Raw genomic sequence first — 22,499 nt, forward strand, 5'->3', positions numbered from 1 at the left:
CGGCCAGATAACGCCCCAAATTGAGTTGTAAATCTAGCGCGAAAAATGGGCGGACATACATTTAGGTAATTAGCTCCAGCGAACAATTGTTCCCCTTACAATCGAATCGCAGTCACATCTTATTGTGGGATCTCTAATTAAAAATGAATAGGTTCATGAACAATCAACTTTATACATTGCAAATTTATTAGAAACGTTTTGAATAAGAATTTAACAAGTTTCGAACTTTCCTTTTTGTTATTGTATACATTTAATTTAATTACGATATCGAAGGCAAACTATTGCCAAATTAAGATCTATGAACAATGTGTTTGATACAAATTGATTACTTGGTAGAGTGACAAAACAAAGCGAATTTTCACGAAAGCAAACATTTGAAGGCACGGACAAGATCATTGCATAAACTAAGAATGAACAAAAGTATACAAAAACATTTTTTTGGTAGTTATACTATAAAATCTACGAGCACTTATCGAAAATGCTCTAACGAAGGCCACTAAATTGGCGGCTGATCTGCTAAATCTATTAACCTATTATATACAAATATCACAAGAGCTGACTTTGGGAGGTCCCATCAGAATCTCCATTGATCCGCGTAGGCGGGCGGACTCAGGCTCAAGTTTTGCTGGAAAAGTTGGCCGAGTTCGTTCATTTCCCGCTCCCTTCGGAGTTCATCGCCCACTTGTTGCCACAGGGACTCGAACCCATTATCATAGGCTGCCATTGATACATCGCCCTCGCAGGAGCTGTCTTCAAAAACAAAGGAGTAATCCATCTGGTAGTCGCACATCTTCAGGTTTTCTTTTCAAAGCTGAAAGACAGAAAGATTTAAATGGTTAGCTATCGATTGAGCATTATTGTCGCTTGGCGCCAACTATCGATTCGGGTTCTTATCACACGAAGATTCGGAACAGCTGATTTCATTGGCAAACAGAATGTCGCGGAAGAATGTCTTAAGTTTGATCAACACGATCGTGGCTAACTCGTAAGTATAGAATTGAAAGCTATGTAAGTAATGAAAATATTATAATACCTAACAGTTGCAAGTGCCCCGCCCACTCGCATAACTATGGCTCAGCTGCTCCAACGGCCTCCCAAACGGGTCGCATGGAATACGCCTTCGAGGTAAGTGGCTATAAGTTGGACTTTGGATCACCTGCAGATAGCAGATTCTCATCTCCAGCCAGACATTCAAAGTCTTCCACAGATAACAATATCATGTTGTTAAAACCTCTCCCCTTAAAATGCATATGACAATCCTCTCCATTGAATTCCATTTGTATTTTAAAAACTTGCGTCGAAGAAATATGCTTACAGAGTTTCTAAAAATCTCTCATAAATAGTATGGATTTTATGTATGTTCTTTTGTTTCTCAAATCTTAACTTGCAAAAAATATTGAAGCTTAGAAAATTGTTTTTTTTTTCTTTTGGGATTACTTATCTTTTAAAGGTTTCTTATAAGATCTTTATGATTAATCTCCTTTCCTAATTTCAGATGTCAGCCTCAACAGTTCGCTTTGGACCCGGTGTTAGCGCGGAAGTAGGGGCCGATCTTCGCAACTTGGGAGCCCAAAATGTTTGTTTGGTCACCGACAAAAATGTGGTCCAGTTGCCCTCCGTGAAAGTGGCCTTGGACTCCCTCGCCCGTCATGGAATTAACTACGAAATTTATGACGAAACCCGGGTGGAACCCACGGATGGCAGCATGTGGCAAGCTGCGGAGTTTGCCCGTCAAAAGGAATTCGATGCCTTTCTGGCCATTGGAGGAGGATCGTCATTGGATACGGCCAAGGCAGCCAATCTATTTAGTAGTGATCGGGAGGCTGAATTCTTGGACTATGTGAACTGTCCAATCGGCAAGGGCAAAGAGGTACGGTCTCCCTAATACAATTAATATCACAATTATGAATAACATACATTTTTGAAATTCCCTCAGATATCTGTGAAACTGAAACCGCTGATTGCCATGCCCACTACTTCGGGAACTGGTTCGGAAACTACTGGAGTGGCTATATTTGACTACAAGAAATTGCATGCAAAGACTGGGATCTCCAGCAAGTTCCTAAAGCCCACTTTGGGTAAGTACTACATCCCAATTTTACTTTAACAAATTTGGGTTGCATTTGATTTATGAAATATGTGGTCACCTAAATTAGCCGTCTTCTTTATGTAAGAGGTCAATATAATACAATATAATAATAACTTTATAGACTCAAATCGAATGCAAGCTCCACAACTTAAAGTTAAACTTCTCTTTACTAATTTTCCTAGCTAATTTCTTAATTTTTGACTTTTAGCCATAATAGATCCCCTACACACCTTATCCCAGCCGGAACGTGTGATGGCTTTCGCTGGCTTTGATGTTTTCTGTCATGCTCTGGAGAGCTTTACGGCCGTGGATTACAGAGAACGAGGTCCGGCGCCCAGTGATCCCAGCCTGAGACCAACCTATCAGGGCAGAAACCCCGTGTCGGATGTGTGGGCACGTTTTGCCCTGGAGGCGATACGAAAGAACTTTGTGGATGCCATTTACCAGCCTGATAACCTGGAGGCCCGATCTCAGATGCATTTGGCATCCACGATGGCGGGCGTGGGTTTTGGCAATGCAGGAGTGCACCTGTGCCATGGACTGTCCTACCCGATTTCCGGAAATGTAAGGGACTACAAGCCGAAGGGTTACTCCGCGGATCACGCCCTAATCCCTCATGGTTTGTCTGTGGTGATCAGTGCTCCGGCGGTCTTTGAGTTCACCGCTCCAGCTTGTCCGGAACGACATTTGGAGGCTGCCCAGTTGCTGGGCGCAGAAGTACGGGGTGTTCGAAACTCAGACGCCGGTCGTCTTTTGGCGGACACTGTACGCGGTTTTATGCAACGTGCTGGCATCGAAAATGGCCTCCGAGAGCTGGGATTCTCCAGCAGCGATGTGCCCGCTTTGGTTGAGGGAACCCTGCCTCAGGAGAGAATCACTAAACTGGCACCCAGGGCGCAGACAGAGGAGAACCTCTCACAACTCTTCGAAAACTCCATGGTGGTCTATTAATTTGGAAGCTTAACTTACCCACGCTTAACTTGTTTGCTTTAAGAAAAAGTGTTAAACTAACGGATCCTTGGCTAGAGACTGACCATACTTGAGCTTTTAAAATTCCAATTGAATAAATGCATTTACTAAACTTAGAGTGGACCATAATACTTTTGTATGTATACATGTACCATTAAAAATCCCAAACAGAATCACTGGAAATTTGATGCCATTTCGTATTTCTGTTTACTTTATGTTCCTTGGCGCAAGGGATTTTATGTAAATTCAGCATTATTTTATGGCCTCTCTTTTGGTCTGGTATTCGCTTAAGAGTCCTCTGCTTATAAAGTTTCAGTTTGTGTTCCTATGCTGGAGTGCCAAGACCAACGCTGGAACTGGGAATATTTGATATTATTTGAAATACCTATAGAGTTCATCTAACCAGGGCTGGACGTCTTGAATTAAACGACTCAGCCGGCAGTATTATCGTAAGTTTATCATAAAAACTTTTTTTTTATTGTACTCTAATGATATTGTAGGTTTTGGACATGCGCAACATCGAAAATGAGTATTCATTCATGTTTGAATACTCTGGATACCGCAGTAAATTCATCGGCATGCCTTACGATAGGGAATTTGAGATAATGTGGCAGCAGATCGGCGAAGAACTCCGTTCGAAACATAACCGATTCGTGGGCATGCCCTTCGATAGTGGATTTGAACGGATGTGGCGCCAAATCAGAGAAGATTTAAAGCGAGATCAGGAGATAATCGACTTCGCACTCGGCTTCCAACGGAATTTAACCCTCTACGAAAAGGAGGAAACGGTTGACGGCCCACTTGAGTCTTTTATTGAACGCAGATAAAATATATTCAATTTTATTGAAAGGCATGTTATTGTTAAAAGTACGTATGTATGTCTATTAAGTATGCATTGTAAAGATTACGATCGGTTTGGTTAAAATAATTTATTGTTTCGGAATTGGTTTCAAAGTCGAATAAGTTAAGCGGTAACTTGCATTCGATTGGAAAAAAAGGTAATAAAAAAGTCTTAACATAGTTTATGCATTAATTATTTTTCTCATCTCTTGATCAGATTAAAAATCAGACGTCATTCTAGGGAGTCTTCTAACCGTTTGCTACACAGACCCGGATCTAAAATCCTTACTACTTTCTGCTCTTTGCTTCTCGTTTCTCATTTCTGACTTCACACTCAGTTTAGAAACCCTAATGTATTTAAGTAATTTTCGCTCGGTTTGAATTTTGGCAAAATGGCACTAAATCTTCAAGTTGTTTCCGAAATTCTCATAGGTATGGATATGGTTTATTGGATTGGGTTGGGGGCAGTGGTTCGATAAGGTGCAAGTCCGTTGCTTTCGAAACGGTTGCTAATCGAACGCGTTTTCTAGAACCAATCTCTGCTGTTGCCAAAAATCTGTCGACTGGTCTTAACAGAACTAGGCCGGTATAGGCTATTTCATGGATATAGGATGTTTTTCTTAGATTTCTTCTCTCTCTTATTTGGATTCAAGTATTTCTCAGTTGTTGCTTTGTTTCCTCGCACTCTCGCTAATACTTTTAACTGCCAGCTTTCTGCTCCTCCTCCTGTTTCTTTTCATTCTTGTGCTTGTGTGTAGTCAATTGTCTGATGTGATTTTCCACTTTTTCAACTATCAATAATCTTATAAATTAGAAAAACAGCGCAACTCGTTCGACTTCCGCGAAGTCCGCTTCAGAACTGTTGATTCTGGGTGGACTTAGACCTGGTTGATGGGCGCATATCGGTGCACCTTGGGCTGCTTCAGGTGCTTGGGCTGTTTCTGGTCCTTGCTAGTGGTGGGCTTCACGATGTCCTCGCTGAGCTTCTGGTACACGAACGAGTTCTTTGAGGCCAGCAGGGCCATGCGGTAGCGCTCACCGCGCTTGCGCAGCACCACGTAGATCACACGGGCGACGGACAGCACAATCATCAAGAGGCAGAACGATACGATGATCAATGGGACCACCACGTCGTAGGACAGCTGGCCGTGGAAGATCATCTTCTCGGTGTACTCATCCGACTCCTCGCTTTCGCTGTCGAAGCCCAGTTTCTCTGAAGAGGTAAAAGTATTATTATATATTCTATATTTTCTTAACGAGCATAACTCACCCAGCAGGAACCTATCGCGCGTCTCCTGGGACATGTCCACATCCTCCGCCCGGACACCTTCGTCAGTCAGAACCGGCTTCAGCTCCTTGTTCACAAACGTGTCAAAGGCCTTGTCCGACTCGCTCTTGGCCTTCTTGGTATTCTTCTTGGCCTCCTCGAAGCGATCATCATCGTTGTCATCATCAGCGTCGTCCTCATCATCCTCATCATCCTCTTCGCTTTCATAATCGCTGCTGTCCTCGTCCTTGTCTTCGCCACCATTGTTCAGATTCTCCTCGGCACTGTCTTCCTCAGGCTTCTCGGTATCAGCATTGACCGATCCCTTCATGATCTTCTGCATGCTGCTCAGCCGGCTCTTGTCCAGCACACTCTTATCGAGGACACTTAGAAGCTTCTCCTCGTCCTCGTCCAGCTTCTTCTCGCTCTCCCTCAGACGCTTCTCCAGCTTGGCCTCGGCACTGTCGGCCTTCTTCTCGTCCAGGAAATCTGAGCCCTCAGCATGCTTGCACACCTCGTGCGCCAAAGTGGCCCATCCGGCCTGCGCCTGGGTCTCCAGCTCCACAATAGTGGCATCGTCCTCCAAGTTGGCCAAAACCGGCAGACGCCTAGGAGTCATCTGCATCTGCAGGGTGACGTAGCTGATGAAGTCCTGGAAGTCGCGGGTGCACTTCAGCGGGTTGTTGGTGATATCCAGGGAGCGCAGGTTCTTGAAGCTCTTCACATCCTCCGAGGAGATCTTCTTGATCAGATTGCCAGAGGCGTTGAAGCTGCGCAGGCTGTCGAAGATCTTGTAACCGAATCCCATTTCGCGATCGGAGAGCAGGGAGGTAAGCTCACAGTCGTTGACATCCAGGGAGCGGAGTTGGTGCAGTGGCAGGAAGAGGCGGACCGACAGGCGGGTAATGGGATTGCCGGCCAGACTCAGCTTGGTCAGCTCACCGTTGTCCATGAAGATCAGGTCGTCCATGCGGGGAATCAGATTGTTGCTCAGGTCCAAGTCGATCAGCTTGTGCAACCTGGTGAAGATCTCACGAGGCAGGTGGTTGATGTTGTTCCAAGCCAACTTCAAGGTGGTCAGATGCGGCATCGTGGAGAAGGCCTTGTGACCCAGCGGACCGATGGCACAGTTGGAAATATCCAGGTAGTAGACAGTGAACTCTCCACTGTAGCTCAGGAAACCATCGGTGGGCAGTTGGCTCAGGCGAGGGTTATCGTTCAAACGGATGACGTCCAGTTCGGAGTTCTTAAAGAACAGCATGCCCGAGATCTGCTCCAGTTCGTTGATGGACAGATCGATGTGGCGCAGGCTCTTCAGCGTGAGGAACGAGTCCGGCTGGATCTTCTTGATGCCGTTGCCCTTGAGGTTCAGGTTGGTCAGACCGGGCATCTTGTCGAACATGCTGTGGTGCACTTTGGCAATCGAGTTGAAGCTCAAATCCAGCTGCTGCAGATCCTTGGTGCCGAAGTGCAGATCGCCGTTGAAGGTGTTGTACTTCAGGTGGAGAATGGACAGGGTGGTTCCGTTGAAGATATCACGGGGCAGCTCAGTCAACGAGTTGTAGGACAGGTCAAGTTCTTCCAGAAGGGTAACGTTCTCGAACGCCTTATCGGGGAGTTTCTTGAGGCTGTTCTGGCTCAGGTTGATGTAAACGACATTGGGGAGTTGGGAGAAAGCCTTGGAATTCAATTCCATGAGGTTGTTGCGCGAGAAGTCCAGCTCCTCAATGCTGGAAGACTACAGAAAGCGTTGGTTATCAGAAATCGATCATTAGAAGAAGGTTGTATATGAAAACCTACGTTCAACAGGTAGTGCAGGTTGGACATCACACTCAGGTCATTGCCCGAGATGGTCAGCATACGCAGCTTCTTGTTTCCCAGGAAGGTGTCAGGGTTAATGATGGCCAGACCCACATCTGTTAGGTTAAGGGAATACAGTTCGTTTAGTCCATAGAAGGCCTCTTGGTGCAGATACTCCAAGGTGCAGTTGGCGATTTTGATGGAAGCCACGTTCTTGAGGCCCAGGTTGAGGAAGAATTTGGGGCCCATAAGGATGGGGTACTTGGGACCCACATTGGTCACCACCAGGTCCGTAATGTCCGAGCCAAACTTCTGGATGCCCGTGTCAAGTCTGCAAGTTGGATTGTTAATCAGTGTTAAGAGTTTGGAAGTTTCTAAAGGACAAACCTGCTGCAGGTGGCCACCAGATAGCTGTTGACATTTCGAGCGCACTGGCAGAATCGCGGGCAGGGGACGTCCTCGCTGAAAACCACCTGCTCATCATCGGTCAGAAGATCTTCAGATGCATCGTCCTCATCATCGTCTTCATCCAAATCTTCATCGTAATCATATTGGGAGTCGCTGTCGATGTCATTAGTACTTTCTTTGGTCTTTTGTTCGGCGGTTTTGCCCTAAAATAGTAGGTTAAATAAAATGTTATTATTAAGACCACAACAGAATGCCACTGCTGATTTTAAGGGGGAAAGGTGATATAGATGTTATCTACCTTTTGACATTGGAAAGGAATTGCATACCTTGGGCTTCGAGGAGGTGGTCTCCACAATGGGCTGCAGCTTGGGACTGCTCTTAGCCTTCTTGGGACTCGAGGAAGTCGTTTCCGGATCCTCGTCGAAATAGTTGTAATCGTCGTCGTATCCGTAGTATTCGCTGTCGTCACTATCGGTGGAGTTCTTATCGCTGGTGGCGACCGTTGAGTTGAACATCTTGTTAAAGTGAGGATCATCGGCCAGCGCCCGGCTGTGCTTGGCCGCCTCCATCAGATACTTGAGGGCCTCCTCGGAGATGGACTTTTTGGTGGACTTCTTCACCGGGCTGGTGGTGGTGGTTGTCTCCACGGGAAGTTCTTTGACTTTGGGCGTGGAGATCTTGGGCAAGGTATCGGTGGTGGTCACATCCTCTCCAGAGCTCAGCTCATTCTCAGTCAGATCGTCGTGGACGTAGTGAATCTTATTGCTCACAACGTTCGAGTGGCTGGCGTGGATTAGGGCCAGGCTGAAGGCCAGCAGCAGGACCAGCCTGCAAGTCGACTGGCGACCCATTCTCCTGTAGATGGGCAAACTGAAATGGACCAGGGGAAGAAAAAAACAGAGCTGTACAGTTATGGCCACTTCCAAGAAACTGAAAGAATAGTCGACTCACACCCAGTGCAGCCGTATCTTATCGCTAATTGCCGGAGCTAGATAAGCAGATATACGTTTATTGAATCAACAACATTCTAGTGAAGTGGAGGTTTTCATGGCTGGCCTCAGAATACGCACGTCGTATCACCCATTTCCTCCAAAATCAGCGATCTGCATGGCGAAATGGTGAGCCATGTTGACTCCCCTGATTAGCACCTTGGCACCCAGAGAGTTGACATCATTGGCCATGCTAATTTAGTCAGCACACCAAGCCGAATCCACAAATTTCCAAATGTTTGCTTATCGTTTAATGGCAATTGTTTTGAATTCGCCTGATTCCCTGCGTATTTTCAAATGCTTACTCAGAGTTGGGCAAAAGCAATTGGCACTTTCGACCAAACTCGAGAGGTACTTCCCTTTCCGGAAAGTACTGGTATTGATAATTTAGAGATTAGCAATGCAGATGCCGATGCTTCACTCGATCAGATACAGATACTCGATCTCAACTTGAGTTTATCCCAGTTCGGCTGGGTTTGTTTGCCCTGTAATAATGGGGCGACTGGGTTGCACACCCTAACGAATGTATTAGGTAATCTCCCTGGGCTTCTGAATCGATTCGACGAGGGGAATCCCCACGGAGCGTTTCTTGACGCCAATTAAGAACTCGTTTGCCAGATCGCTGGTTCTAAGAAATTCCCAAAAGCCCGACTGAAAACATCGCGATTTCAGTTCTCTTTAGGTTTCATAACTGACCGTTTTGGAATGCATTTTCCACCCATTCGATGCGGATTCCACAGCGGATGCCCCTATTGAAAGCCCGCCTGTGTTTGCCTTCGTTTTCATGGCAAAGCAAATACACAATTCGAGACCGTGGCTCGCCGAGTGGTAAACAAAGAGCTTAACGTATTAATGTTTTTTCGTAACCGGGCAAACGACCCGGGATCGCCAGAGATCTGAGACCTCAAGCAAAATGCAAAATGCGCAGTTAACGCGGCCAGAATAGATCGCATTTATCCAGCCAATATACCATAATATACGTGCACACATATCGTATGTTAGAGCATTTCATTAGACCCCACAGAAACCGCTTAGCCAGCTAAGCTGAGCTGTGAGTGGGTGTCAAGTGGCGGCGGAGCTTGGCAACCCGAAGGGAAAACTGCAGTCTCGAGACCGCATTAAACGTGTTTAGGTCTTTCGGCTAACACATTTCATCGAGTCACGAAAGATGTTGTGGCTCTTTTTGGCTCGCTTTGAATTGGCTTTGGCTTTAACTTTGGCCAAGGCGCCGTCGACACCCCGACCAACCGACCGACCGACCATAATTAATTCCATTTCTGTCATTGCAGCGATCCAATCCGATCCGATCCGATCCGTATGTGTATACACAGATGTCCGCCCGAACTGGGCTATACGAGGGGCTCTGTTCAAGTTTAGAGAGAAACCGGTAAGTGGCACTGGCACTGGCCATACTTGTACATGTATGCAAATACGTTTTCCACTCGGAAATTCGTGAGTCAGCCAATTCATCATATTGCCGTCGCTATCTGCGGCTGTAAAGATTAGCACTAGTTGGGATATAACCGATCGAAGCTCCCTGGCCCCCTCATCGATAGCTAGATCGATCGGTATCCCCCGCCAGTGAATATGAAAGTATATCTGAGTGCATTGCAGTGTCGTGCATCTAATTAACATCCAGCCAATGGGGAAATGCTTTCCTGAAACTGTTTTTAGAACACTTTGACATTCGATCGCGATAAACCCTGATCTCGCCCTGCCATACTTAATGGCCCCGTGCTCAACGCAACCCGATACGGAAACATATTGGAGCGTTTTGTTTAGAGGCACACTTCGACATGGGATCGCATAACAAACTGATATCAAATGGTGATACTAACTTAGATACTGCTTAAAACGTAAGGGTCTATTCAATTTATTATTATATTTTGTTTTGGCTTCAATGCTGGTTTTTCGATGTCTATCAACTGGTTTACAGACGGTGGGCATGTGGTCGGTTTTGTCAACAGATTCGGATTATGAACGTTTCCCATGAGGCCCTCCAACCCACATTTCCGTATCGGGTTACCCAGAAATGTCATGTGGATTTGGAGAGCAGATGGGGCCTGGCTATCGAATTGTGCATGGGTGCGTCGATCGGGAATTGGAAACTGGGTGCGACCCTTGGACGGCCAGCCAATGTTATAAATTATATTCCCGAAAAAGAATGGCGACTGCATTCCTCCGGAGCGATAGCAACGGGATCAGCAAGGTCAGCTAATGAACCTCGGCCTGCGTTATCGAACTCAGGTAGTTTCGCCTTGACTCCGACTTAAGATCAACACAAAAGTGTCTTTGGCAAATACCCAGAAATACCCAAAACAATACATTCATGCTTTGGGTATCTGTGTGCGTGGGTGGATAACGATCGAGATGCCTGGGTAAAAATAGCTGGCGTTAACAGGAAGTGAAACGAGAGCAACGGACGTGTAGGTAGAATCGTACATGTTTTCCTTTAGGATAGCATCTCTTCCTTTTAAGGACATCGATCCATGGGTAGAGACTCAGACTGGCAAAACGGAAATACCTCGGCTGATGCCTTCATTAGGGTGGCTCAAACCGATTCCATCCCGTCCTTAAGCTGCTGATCACGACGCCGTCAAATTTGTTGACCGATTCATTAGCATCACGAGTTTCGGCTGGTTTTTGACGATTTACGATCATGATTTCGGCTAAAAAATACACCACTGGCCAACTGTTCAGAGATCCGATTTCCATCTATACATTAGAGTGGCCTTTTTTTGTATCCTATTCAGTTGACGCCATTCCGGAATATAATTTCTGCAACGTTAATTTTTGCCAGCCAGCCAGTACAATGGACGAAATTGCCCAAGGCGGGCTCATAAAAAAATATACACAAAAGTATAAAAAATACCGACATTTGACCACACACACCAGTACGCAGACGGAAAAAAAAGGGGAAACTGTTGGCCAGACTGGTTTTTGGCTGGAAATTGCCACTCGCAGCAGATGTGTGAGCCAAGTTTGCACGGTGGCAGCCAAAAGTCAGGCAGATGACTTTACGAGTTACGAAAAATTCTCGCTAAAAGCCATTTCAATTCGCTCAAAGTTAAACATTTCCAAACGTAATTTCTATATAATAACCGATTGTGTCACGTTCAAGTTGCTTGAACTCTGCGCAGCGAATGTGTGCTATTCGAATCAAAATAAAGTAAACAATTTAATCGCAATTACACGTTACATTCTAATGACATTTGGCTGGAAAGTTTTACTATCAACAAATAGTACTTTTAGATTACAGAACATCGTAAAGCTAATCTTAAAGTGTTTCCGCAGCTTGAAAGGAAAGAGTATTGCTAAGTCAGTGGACTTTGAAATTATTGTTGTGATCAAGGCACAATTTTGCAGCAGCTGCAACTTCTTACGAACGAATCCACTAAGACCTTCCCAAAAACCTGTCGTTAAGTAATACCTCTTGATCGATCTGGCTTAAAATTTCCACATCGCCGATAAAGTGCATTTGCTGTTATCGGCGGGAAGTCCCTGCATGGGAATTCAGTTATTAAAACTGCCATAAATTGATTTCAGCCATTCGAATCAGATCTTTATGCCCGCTTCCTCGCCTGCAATTACCCTTTGTTTGGATCGAACAGTGTATTGGGTGTATAATATATATATAGCCCTGATTTTAAAGCAGGAAGCGGCACATAAATTAAGAACTTAAGGAGTCGGTGCGAGTGGGAAACCTGCTTTCACCGGGCGGGGGCGGCTCATTAGCGATATCTGTATCGGTTTTCAGCTTCCGACTTTTAGAGTGCCGGATAACTTGGCTCTAGAAGCTCGGCTGGGGCACGACTTTTCCGCCCCCTCCAGCTGAAAAGCGCTTTTCATTGTGCTTAGCCGACGGAAACCTGATTTGTTTACCCAACCATGTGTGAGTTTTGAAAATGGAAAACACATTTTTTCCGACCTTTTTGCACTAAACTTTGCACTCCAACGAGGCTTTGTTTTCAATAACAAAGGCGTTTTGCCATCACGTATTGGTTATCGGTCGAACGAGTGTTCCTAGAGACGAGTGTCCGGAATTGTCAACCCGCTGAGCCATCTATATATTTATTAAGTGTCTAGTGCTAAGCACCTAGTACTCATCACTTAGTATTTAAAGGCACTGATCTCCGCTGTCAAAAGGCCTGCAATCAGCTTTTAAAACTATTAACTTAGAGGTCTTAAAATGTAAGTTTTTTGTAGGTTTTATGAGACCTCGTTATAGACAATGTGTAAAGTCAGGAGTCGTTTAGGCTTAATCGCTAAGGCTTAAGTTCGATATATCCACTGCGTCAATTTCTATTTATTATTCACTTCATGATATTGCATATACTTTTCAGAACCAAAATAAATGCTGATGGTATCAGTCAGTTCTTGGAATCTGCAGCCTTAAGTGGATGCTATATATCCGAGCTAAATTGGGAGTGTTGCTTACGTCATCAAATCCATTTTAAAATGTACTGACCAAATTGATACTGAATGTCCATTTTTTAACAAAAATACTAAGAATCCATTTCTTGAGGGCTAATATTATTGAATACATTTTTTTGGAATGTGTAGGGCATAATACTTCACCAGTTTATCGCGTAAATTAAGGGTCGGAGTGACTGCAACTGGGCCTCCACCAACGTAGTTGGCCACGTTCCATGTGACAGGCCGCATTCCGGGCCTCGAAACCGCTTGCATAGCACGTAAGCACACTCCTCTGAGTCACTTCCAGACAAGTCTGCATTTCATTAGCAATGGGTGAGACCCTGAACCCAAACTTTGAGGCTGTGAAATCGGCTTAAAAGCTGGAGATCTTGAGTTATGGTCAGGCCAGAGCAAATCAAGGCAATCCCGCAAAGCGGTTTAGCATCCAACGCCCAACTGTTGGGTTCCGAAAGTACAATTGCACAGAGGAGAAAGTTGCAGCCGAGAATAGGGCCAAAACATTTCCCCATTTGTCAGCTGCTTTTGTGGTACCACCAGCACCACCACCACCACCACCGATTTCGATGACTAATGTTTTATGGCAGAAATTGATTAATGCTAATGCCACTTTGCCCGATTGTCAGGCTTGATCGATTAGATTCAGGGTTAAGGTAAAATGTCAACGCAATGTGGGTGCGAAATATGCGAAGCTCGCGTCATGCTCCATTGAGCAGAGACGAAAAGAGATCACAGAGAATTGCATTCGGCTTTCCCCCGCAGGTATGGGCATTCAAAGCCCATAGAAATGACATCATTGTTGGCCAAAGCTGTTAAAACAAAACCGCCTGGATCGTTAAATCAGTCAAAAATAGTTTACTTTTCGCTGTTTTCGTATGGCATTCATGTGTCAAATAGAGACTTCTAAGCGAGCCAGAGCAAAGCAGCCACATTGCGCATACGCCGCATGTGCCGACACTTAAGTTCTGTGTAAGACACGGCTCCAAACCACGTTTACCCACACACCCAGATGATCGGCAAGACTGGTTGGCAAATGTTTGCCTGGCCACTTAGGCCCAGCTCCATCTCCGGCCACGGCTGTCCATAAAAGATGTGTTTAAGTATTCATAATTCGCCCTCCACGGCGTAGTCTCAGCTCTACGATATATACGTTAAAACTCGTACTCCGGCCAATTACCAGCCATGAAACCAGAAACAGCTAAAGCATAGAGTGATGTGACCTCATTAACTCTCAGTGGAGCGAGTCAAAGTCTCAACTTTTGTTTGCTTTTTGGGCTCTTTATCTGTATAAATAGGCGGCATAGAGGTTCCTATGTGGGGACCGGCTTATGTAGCGATTAGATAATGCCCCCCTGAATTCATCAGTCGACTGGCGACAGCTCGACACACGCTATATGTCTGTGATCCTGCTGCGGATCGAAGGCCCTGCCCAAGAACAACCCGAGTCAAGCCCAGACAAGCCGAGCTGAGGCGAAAATTAGCATACAAAATCGTTTTCCAGGAATTCTTAGTGCACTCCCCTGTGAACTGGTTGATTACGTCTGGAAAATCGAGTCGCACCTCAAAATCAAATGAACGTGTGTCTATTGCCCAGATCTCTGTAAATTATATCTGTACGATGTACATTTCATTTAAATTCCAGCTTCGTGCTGGCTACAGCCAACGGAGATGGTTATAGGAACGGCGAACATTAAAATTGAAAATCGATTGGAACTGGTTCTGAATTATGCATAGAAACAAATAGTTTATTTTTGGAAACTTTTTCATGGATGTTATCGAAGTTCTGGTCTTTGATTAATTGGCCGATACTACAGGAAGCACTCAAAGCCGATTGAACACGATCGGGTTTGGATGGTTTGGTATATGGTGTATGGTGTATGGTTTATGGTATGCCCATCCATACTACCTATTCCGACCTTTGGAGCTGTAAAAAACTGGGTTTGACTGGGGCTCAGCTTTTCCAACACCTCATTGGCCCGTCTTCTACCACATATAATATGTGGTATATGCAAACTACGATCATGGTCGGGCCTAAACTATATAGATTTATCTCTCTGACTGTGACAGTTGAGTATGTTGTGTTTTTGCAGCAGAGCGCTCAGTTTGTTATGAAGGTGACTTCTTTTTTGAGTAAATGCATTACCGGTTTGTGCACCCCTTTCCCTCTCGTTTTTCCCCTGATCACTTAACCACACACACAGATACGCCCCAATACATATACAGGTGTAATCTTATCTACCTGGTGGCTTTTGTTGTTGTTGTGAAAAGCAAACGCGTTGTCTGTTAACTGTTTTTTCCCCTGACTGTTTGGCTTTCCCAGTGCATTTGCCTTAAATTGGCTTAAACGCTTTGTTTTTTCAGTCTAATTGGGGTAGGGAATTTCTGTGGCTCGACCGATAAGCTTATGGAGTTTGAACCAAAAATATGATCGTCTTGCTTGCAGAATAATCGAGATAATTGCGACTCGGGTTTTAAATTAATATGTCACCACAGCACCAATATACTAACAAAATACCTCTCACACACACACAAGAGCAGCTGCAATCGAGACGAGTGTCTGTGTGTATGAGTTTCGGTATGTTTTTGAGATACGCCAGGTAACGATACATTCACAGGTAGCACACTCACACGGAAAGATACGCTCAGAGAGCGAGACAACTGCTTGATTGCAGGGGTGCCACAAGCGTTATCCCACTCTTTCGCATGACGAAACTTTAACCCTCGCTTGCACTGCACTTTTCTTCACGTCAAGCCCCCCACCCCCATTGATTCTACATATCCCAAATCTTCAAAACTCCGACTCAAAAACTAAAGATACGATCCAATACCCAACATCCACATGGCAGTCCTGAGAAACTCACCTTATAAGCGGTCTGCTTGCAGACAACTGGTCTCTAAGTGAAGCGGTGTAATCCAAGAATTGGTTTTTGATCGCTAGAAGAAACACACAAACTTTAGTGGATTGGCACACCGGTAATTTAAAGTTTTCCGTCCGGCACTTTTTTTTTAATTAGGGACTTGAGACGCTGATCACGTGCTCGATCGTTAATTCCGCTCTCTTGTTTTGCTTTACCGAATCGTTTGATCGTGGAAGATCGCTTTCTTTTCTACTGTAGCGCGTATTCAACACCTGTTGAAGTTTGAAACTCAACTGAGGCTCCCAACACTTGTTGAGTTCGTTAACAGTGTGACCACGACGATAACCAGAAAAAATACCATCCAACAGAAAATAAATACCACTTTAGTTTCAAGAAAAACAATTTATATACCATTAAATTAAGAATATATTTTGTTAAATAATGTAATCTGAGTGTGCTTCTTGGAATTTTGTGCTATAGTTTACTATTATATTAGTTCTGATAATTGCAACAAATAATTCTTTATTTTTTATTAATTATTATCTGACCATTCCTATAAAGAAAAAAATTTCTATGAAAAGCCTTAAATCCAACTTAGAAACCTCTTACTTCTGTTCTTAACAAACTTTTTTTAATTTAACAATACTTATAAGTTTAATTTATTTCAAGAATTTTCGGTTTAAACTTGAATAAATTATGTATTGGTAATTTATGTACTGGTAAATAAAAATAGTATTTGATTTTATAATTTGGTCTAGTTAAAACAGTCATAAAATAAAGTGGTAATTCCGAGCTTAAAGCTACAGTTAAGAAAACACACAACTTTTTTTTCAGTGTCCGTAGAAATTAGCGGGTACACGCTCCTCAGTAGTGAAGATGTAGAGCCATTGTGTAAAATAAGTAGTAGGTTCTGTAAATAAGCCATAGATGTCGCCACGATCTGCTTAGAGTATAGACACAAACCATATTTTAAAATTTCTCAGAAATTAAAAGAATCAAGCGTTGCCAGACCGAAAAAATGCTGTCTCTTCTTAAGGGGAAAGGATGAGCAGAGCAGAGATAGGTGAAAGGGATGGTAGGAGTCGTGAAGAAAGTGGTGAGGGGTTGTTGCTATGCAGAATGGGGGTAAAAAAAAAAGACGAGGTTGGTGTTACCAGATTAGGAAAAATATGACTCATCTTCATGAAGAGGAAGAACACATGGCGCCTTGATTCAAAAATATTGCATTTTTGAGCTTTACAAAAGTGTCAGAACAGAAAAGGACGAAGGAATACTAGAAAAAAATGGAGATGAATAGGTAGTTGGACGACTCTATTTTGGCCGCTAAAGGCATTTTCATTAGATTACTTTGTGTTTTCAATAGTTTTCAAAATGGGGACCAAAAATGGCACTTCTATAATCCATATTTTGAGTCATTGAACACCGACTTTGAAGTGGGACTCCTCTATGAATTTGTGGTTAAATTCTCTAATAATCTACATTCAAGATTTTCTTTTAAATGAAGTTTGTGTTTTCAATGGTTTTCAGAATAGGAACCCAAAATTGCACTTCTATAATCCATATCTTGAGTCTTTAGATACCGATATTGAAGTGGGATACCTCTATGAATTTGTGGTTAAATGGCACGTAGAATTCGATACGAAACGGCTTAAAACCTGAGCTCAGGTGCCTACTTTAATACGTATATTTTGTTTTCAAAAGTCAGAAGTCTTAGGAGATTATTAAAATCTTGAATTTTTCAAATTATTATAGGATTTATTTGTTTGTATTTCTTAAAGTTTCAATATTTGACATTAAAAATACACTTATACTTAAAACACTTGAATACAGTCTACTGATTTTCGATGTTACTTTAAACAATCCATTAGAGAACTAAACAAGAGTTATATAGTTTTTCAAAGGGACGGCTTATACCCTTAACACACATTCGCATTTTTTGTCGGGTCATGTGGAGATGTACCCTTTTGTACGTGCGATCCCAAACTGCCAAATCGTATCGCGAATAAATGAAAGTCTTGCTGCCAAAATTGGTAACTGGTCAAAACCGCGTCTGGATGCTGTTATTGAAGCAGTTGTTGCTGTTGCCGCTGTCACGCAAACGTCAGAGTTTTCAGCCTTAGCCTCCGAATGTCTGACTGTCTTTTTGTCAGCCGATTGCCAGTTGACAAAACATGCGCCTGCGCAGTTTTCGCCTTCACATGAATATTTTCTTGTGAAAAATCTCAGCTTTGTGTTCAACAGTCGTCGCTGTTTTTGCGGCAACCAGAGCGTAGTGAAAGTGGGGATCAAAAGGGATTACCAGGTGGACCTTCAAAATATTTTATTTAAAGTTTTTGATTCTTTGGAGATCCAACTGAAATAAAGGAGAATTATTTGTGGCATGTGTGTTTTATCAGGGAATTAATGCATTTTTTTAATGAACTTAAAAGAGCCTTGATAGGTAGACGTCAGTAAGACCCCCTTGGATACCACCACTGTGTAGGGGCATGAATAATATCGAAGCAAATCGAAAATCGAAAACGAAATTCAATGGGGAACGCAGTTTGCAATGCCAGCACCAAATGCAGCAATCCGCCGCCACTTGGGCGCTGATCGATCTTCGCAGCATTGGAGCACCGGAGGATCGCTTTGGATGGATGGGAAGACCTGATGATGATGGCGTTGAATGGCGACCATTTGATTGGTGCGTGCCTGGCATCGCAAGAAGATTGCCGTCGAGACTGGAGACCCCCGATTGCAGCGATTCTTCGGCTGGATTCTGCCGGCGAATAGGCCAGGAACCCCCATCTGCAGAGGTGACCTTGACCCAGCTAAACGCTCGACTCGCTGCAACGGTAAAGTCAGGCTAGCTAGCCTAGACAATGAACTGACAGCCCCGACAAACCTGTCTTACACTGAGGGAAATATATTATTTTATGAAATATTAAAATTGTATTAAATCTATTATGTTATTATTTCTTCCAAAAGATTTCGTAATATCATAAAAATCTCCTGTTAGACTCCAAATAGATTTAAAACTCAAGATTTACGTTTTAAAACCTACTCTTAGTTTAACATGCGGTCAAGAAAAAGTTTCCTAGAGTTCTGAGAACCACAAATGAATTAATGAAATGAATGAATTCTAAAAGTGCCTCTACATTATTTAATAAAACAAAAATAAATTATCTAGTTAATAGTTAAAATACCTATATTAGAAATGGTAATCCTAAGAATAACGATTTAAATAAACATAGAAAAAATATAAAGTATTACTCTCTGTGCTTAGATCGTAAGGGGAACTCCGCGACCAATTTGGTTAGAGCGGCCTTCGCCGGAACCCACCAAGTCCACCCCGTCCACCTGTCCCCACCTTTCGCGGTTTCCTCTCAAGAGTTGGCCAGAACTTGGTGGCCTGATTACCATGAAGCCGAACCGATGCTGCGTCTGCCTCGCCTAACGAGCTTGTTGCAAGTTGATTACGTTGATTAGCGACCACCTGCGAATGCCATTTGCCAGTTGCACTTGCAACGCGGGCTTAGTCTGAAAAATCTTTATCGTTTATCGAGGCAACAGCATGATTAAGCCGGGAGAGAGTCTTTGCGTAATGAATCAGGGTTATGCGCATTTGTCAAACCATCCAGGGGGCTTAAATTGGGGAACGGGGATTTCTGAAGTAAACTTACTTGGAGAAGGCAATTGAAATTTATTCGAGTGTGTAAATGGACATATACATATTGGATTTGGATTAAGAGCTCTTCCCTTAAATAGACTTTTAAATATTATCCCAAAGGAAATATTAAAATGTAGGAAAAGCACTACTTAAAATGAACTGAAATGCAATATACTTCACCCCTAACAGCCATTAACCTTTTTAATACCCCACTGCCCAAAATTTCCTATCGCTTACTTGTATAAAGAAGCTCTCGAATGACCAATTCGTCAGTCACGTTCCATCCAATACCGTTCCCATTCCATTCTAGGAATGGGCCGAGCCGAAAAAGTGAAACTACAGTTATCTATATTTAAGCCCAACAGCATTTACATGATATCATAAAGATATTCGTGGAGGGGGCTGGGACTCCAATGAACTCCCCCAGTCAGCGTAACTGTAATCGACGCGACCCCAAACCAAGGCGCCCAGTTTGATTCAACCCGAGCCGAAAGGGTGATCACGTTGCCGCCAGATAATAATATAATAATTTTTGGCCAGCCACCGAACAAGCCTTTGTAGAACAACACGTAGAAACGATTAAAATGCCTAGCTGCCTCACTTCGTTGCGTGTTTGTGTATTTGTTTTTGTACACTTTGTTTATCCAATTTTCTGAGGGCCAAAGAAGGCATCTGAAAATTACACCTAGGCTGAAAATAAATGTCCAGCGACCAATGAGGCGGAACGTGCGATTTCCATATACGATTTTCGATTTTGATTCCAGCTTGAATCCGAATACTGCACCCCTGTGGATGGAGTCGACTCCAAATGCAGATGCAGTTGGTTATGAAACCCGGCTCGAGTGGGGGGATTGACGGTTAATTGTGAATTTCCGGTTCATTGCAGCTCATTTGCCTGCCCCCCAGTGCCCAGATAGAAGAGCTAGAGCCACTCGATCGACGATCTATTGTGGAACACTCGCCTAGTCAGTCACTCAGTCACTCAGTCAGTGAGTCAATGAAAACGAAACCCCGCCACGGAGTCCGTATATCTCATTAATGTGGGTCAGGCTGGCAAATGGGTGGCATTACTTTGCCTTCGACGAGATTTCTCAACCAAGGAATATTAAATTTGCAAGCAAATTGGAACTTTTCCACTTCCACAATTGTATAACCTTTGCAGTTAAGTTCCCTAATTAATCGCTAGTGCATACAATCGTTCAGTGAAGATATCGTATCAATATTTACCCAAAAATTAACTTTAATCGCATTGTCAGAGCTGTCGCTGCGCAAAGCCCCTCCAAACAAAATTAGTCAGGTGCTCTAATCAATTAGTTAAACGCTACGGAGGAAAAATAGTGAAAACAATGTTCCCCATGTGGCATAAACTTGAGATCTCGGAATTCAATTCAGCTGCAGGAATATTTTCAAAGGAAAGCCAACGCCTTAACCTTGAGGCAGTGGGTATCCACCGCTGGACAAATAAACAATCCACTACCGCTTCTGGAAATTGCATAACTATCCGCCAGTTGCCAGCTGATTGCCCGATTGTCGGAGGTGAGAAGTGATATATTTGTCAGGCGAGAGGGCTAATGTTATTAATAAATATCACGACTATCTAATCTAGAACAGAGTCAATTTTCGTCGAGTGTTGCCATCGTTCATACGGCACCGAAATCAATGAATTGCATGACGCATGGGGCCCATGTCGAAGTTAGGGGTTTCACGGGAACCGCCTGAATATGTAATATAATTAGTGGGTAAATAGAGTGTTGGCCAAACAATCATTTGAGACAAACAGAGCACACAAACAGGCGATAGAACAAGGCGCCGCGAAACTCAAGCCTCTTTATTAGCTCAGCTTTCTGGGCTCTGATCAACCTACTGACTGTAAATATCATATGCAACTCTATATGCGACGCTCGCCCACGATCCCATAGTTTTCGAATGTCCCACTCTGACACTCTGACGTCAGCTCCTAACGTTCACGTCTCCCAAAATCGTCAAGGTTGGCTCGCTTTGCAATTAAGATTTTGGCCATTGCCAAAACAGAATTTCATTCAGACTTCTCACACGTTTTATCAGTTTGCCAGTTTGGGGCTTTGGACACTTCCGATCGATTGACGTATACAAGAGCTGGAGAGGATCGGCGGCGTCGTTTGGGACGGTGGGTCGCCGGGTGAGATAAACAATAGTCCGACATCCGTGAAATGTAGACGTCTTTTTATCCGTTTGTATACTTTTTTGGATCCAATGGGTACCGAGCAAACGAAGGTTATATAGACAAAGAAATGTATAATATCGGTTGGATTACTATTTCTGAATTCAAATATATAGTAAACTGTTATTTGATAAAACCACCAATACTAAATACAAACAATTTGATGTTTTCGTAACTTAAGAGGAATATGTAGTATATATTTTGTAATCTTATTTAAAAAATGTATTTGGATACTATTTATAAATCTTATATTGACAAAAAGTATATCACCAGTAAACTTATTCAGGTATTTTAAAGTATTAAAAATCTTATGGGTTTCTTCTAGAGGGTATGAGTCAGTCTATTACTTGGTATCTGGTCAAGAGGTGAGCACACAGCCAAACTGGCTGCTGGCATTGAATTTGAAACGATTAAAGAAATGTTTCGGGCGTGCGAATGTTTGGATGGTGAGATAATGATCTTCATGTGCCCCCCAACTCACCTCCTAATATAATAATGGAAATCGGCTTAATTACTGCCCAACGCCGAGTTCTTGCGTAAAATAAGCAAAGGGCTTCGGACTCGATAGGGTCTTGAGAATTGAGAGGGGTGATATCACCCGAAAAGCCATCGAGAACAAACACGGCGAATGCGAGAGCCCATTGCGATAAGATAAAATCAAACTCAAATATTTAACATTGGTATTAACACAAGTTTTGCCACTCAGCTGCTTCGTATGTACAAATGTACATAGCATACATAGGCATACTCATAGAAATTCGTAATTTCTATCGTGGGTAGCTCGAAATTCACTCGATTCATTCACGAATGAACATTAACTTTGACCTACAAACCCAATAAAACGTAAACAAAAGCCACCCACGCATTAACTTCGAGTTGTTGCTGAAGTTTCATTTGAAGTTGAAGTTGAAGTTGAAGTTGAAGTTGAGTTCAGACTGAAGTCACTATAATTAGCTGTTGCCAAAAAGAGACACTAAAAAAAGTATCGTAAGGCGG

The 22,499-nt window shown here is 43.3% G+C and overlaps 4 protein-coding genes across 6 annotated transcripts; 2 read left to right on the forward strand and 2 right to left on the reverse strand.

The window, feature by feature from the left end:
* Positions 1–163: 163 nt before the first annotated feature.
* LOC119552155 lies at positions 164–3,143 on the reverse strand. 2 transcript variants are annotated; one of them, XM_037861960.1, is made up of 2 exons: positions 3,059–3,143; positions 164–811 (listed from the first exon to the last, which is right to left on the reverse strand). In XM_037861960.1, the coding sequence occupies exon 2, from the start codon at positions 788–790 to the stop codon at positions 575–577; it is 216 nt and encodes a 71-aa protein (XP_037717888.1). In that variant the 5' UTR covers positions 791–811; positions 3,059–3,143; the 3' UTR covers positions 164–574. The 2 variants fall into 2 exon arrangements, with proteins under 2 accessions (XP_037717888.1, XP_037717889.1); XM_037861961.1 differs by lacking the exon at positions 3,059–3,143 and adding an exon at positions 2,320–2,458.
* On the forward strand, positions 914–3,234 carry LOC119552152 (probable hydroxyacid-oxoacid transhydrogenase, mitochondrial). Its single transcript, XM_037861958.1, has 5 exons — positions 914–985; positions 1,041–1,125; positions 1,496–1,870; positions 1,937–2,078; positions 2,298–3,234. Exons 1-5 carry the CDS (start codon positions 936–938, stop codon positions 3,038–3,040), a joined length of 1,395 nt encoding a protein of 464 aa, XP_037717886.1. The 5' UTR covers positions 914–935; the 3' UTR covers positions 3,041–3,234.
* Positions 3,235–3,366: 132 nt separating this feature from the next.
* Positions 3,367–3,906, forward strand: LOC119552154. Its single transcript, XM_037861959.1, has 2 exons — positions 3,367–3,507; positions 3,559–3,906. The coding sequence occupies exon 2, from the start codon at positions 3,568–3,570 to the stop codon at positions 3,883–3,885; it is 318 nt and encodes a 105-aa protein (XP_037717887.1). The 5' UTR covers positions 3,367–3,507; positions 3,559–3,567; the 3' UTR covers positions 3,886–3,906.
* LOC119552151 lies at positions 3,883–15,984 on the reverse strand. Of its 2 annotated transcripts, XM_037861956.1 has the most exons (7): positions 15,870–15,984; positions 15,658–15,730; positions 7,700–8,243; positions 7,353–7,576; positions 6,966–7,296; positions 5,169–6,903; positions 3,883–5,111 (listed from the first exon to the last, which is right to left on the reverse strand). In XM_037861956.1, the coding sequence occupies exons 3-7, from the start codon at positions 8,222–8,224 to the stop codon at positions 4,777–4,779; spliced, it is 3,150 nt and encodes a 1,049-aa protein (XP_037717884.1). In that variant the 5' UTR covers positions 8,225–8,243; positions 15,658–15,730; positions 15,870–15,984; the 3' UTR covers positions 3,883–4,776. The 2 variants fall into 2 exon arrangements, with proteins under 2 accessions (XP_037717884.1, XP_037717885.1); XM_037861957.1 differs by lacking the exon at positions 15,870–15,984 and having other exon boundaries at positions 15,658–15,844.
* Between the last annotated feature and the right edge of the window lie 6,515 nt (positions 15,985–22,499).

Source organism: Drosophila subpulchrella, chromosome 2R (genome assembly GCF_014743375.2).
Source record: "Drosophila subpulchrella strain 33 F10 #4 breed RU33 chromosome 2R, RU_Dsub_v1.1 Primary Assembly, whole genome shotgun sequence".
In the NCBI taxonomy this organism is placed as follows: Eukaryota; Metazoa; Arthropoda; class Insecta; order Diptera; family Drosophilidae; genus Drosophila; species Drosophila subpulchrella.

Bases quoted from the DNA above. Each gene is read 5' to 3' on its own strand.
- LOC119552155 (XM_037861960.1), bottom strand. From the start codon at position 790: ATGTGCGACTACCAGATGGATTACTCCTTTGTTTTTGAAGACAGCTCC.
- LOC119552152 (XM_037861958.1), top strand. From the start codon at position 936: ATGTCGCGGAAGAATGTCTTAAGTTTGATCAACACGATCGTGGCTAAC. The intron at 986-1,040 runs GTAAGTATAGAA...AATACCTAACAG, and splicing joins AACACGATCGTGGCTAACTC to TTGCAAGTGCCCCGCCCACT. The intron at 2,079-2,297 runs GTAAGTACTACA...TTTGACTTTTAG, and splicing joins GTTCCTAAAGCCCACTTTGG to CCATAATAGATCCCCTACAC.
- LOC119552154 (XM_037861959.1), top strand. From the start codon at position 3,568: ATGCGCAACATCGAAAATGAGTATTCATTCATGTTTGAATACTCTGGA.
- LOC119552151 (XM_037861956.1), bottom strand. From the start codon at position 8,224: ATGGGTCGCCAGTCGACTTGCAGGCTGGTCCTGCTGCTGGCCTTCAGC. The intron at 7,577-7,699 runs GTATGCAATTCC...CTACTATTTTAG, and splicing joins CCACCTCCTCGAAGCCCAAG to GGCAAAACCGCCGAACAAAA. The intron at 5,112-5,168 runs GTGAGTTATGCT...TTACCTCTTCAG, and splicing joins GCGCGATAGGTTCCTGCTGG to AGAAACTGGGCTTCGACAGC.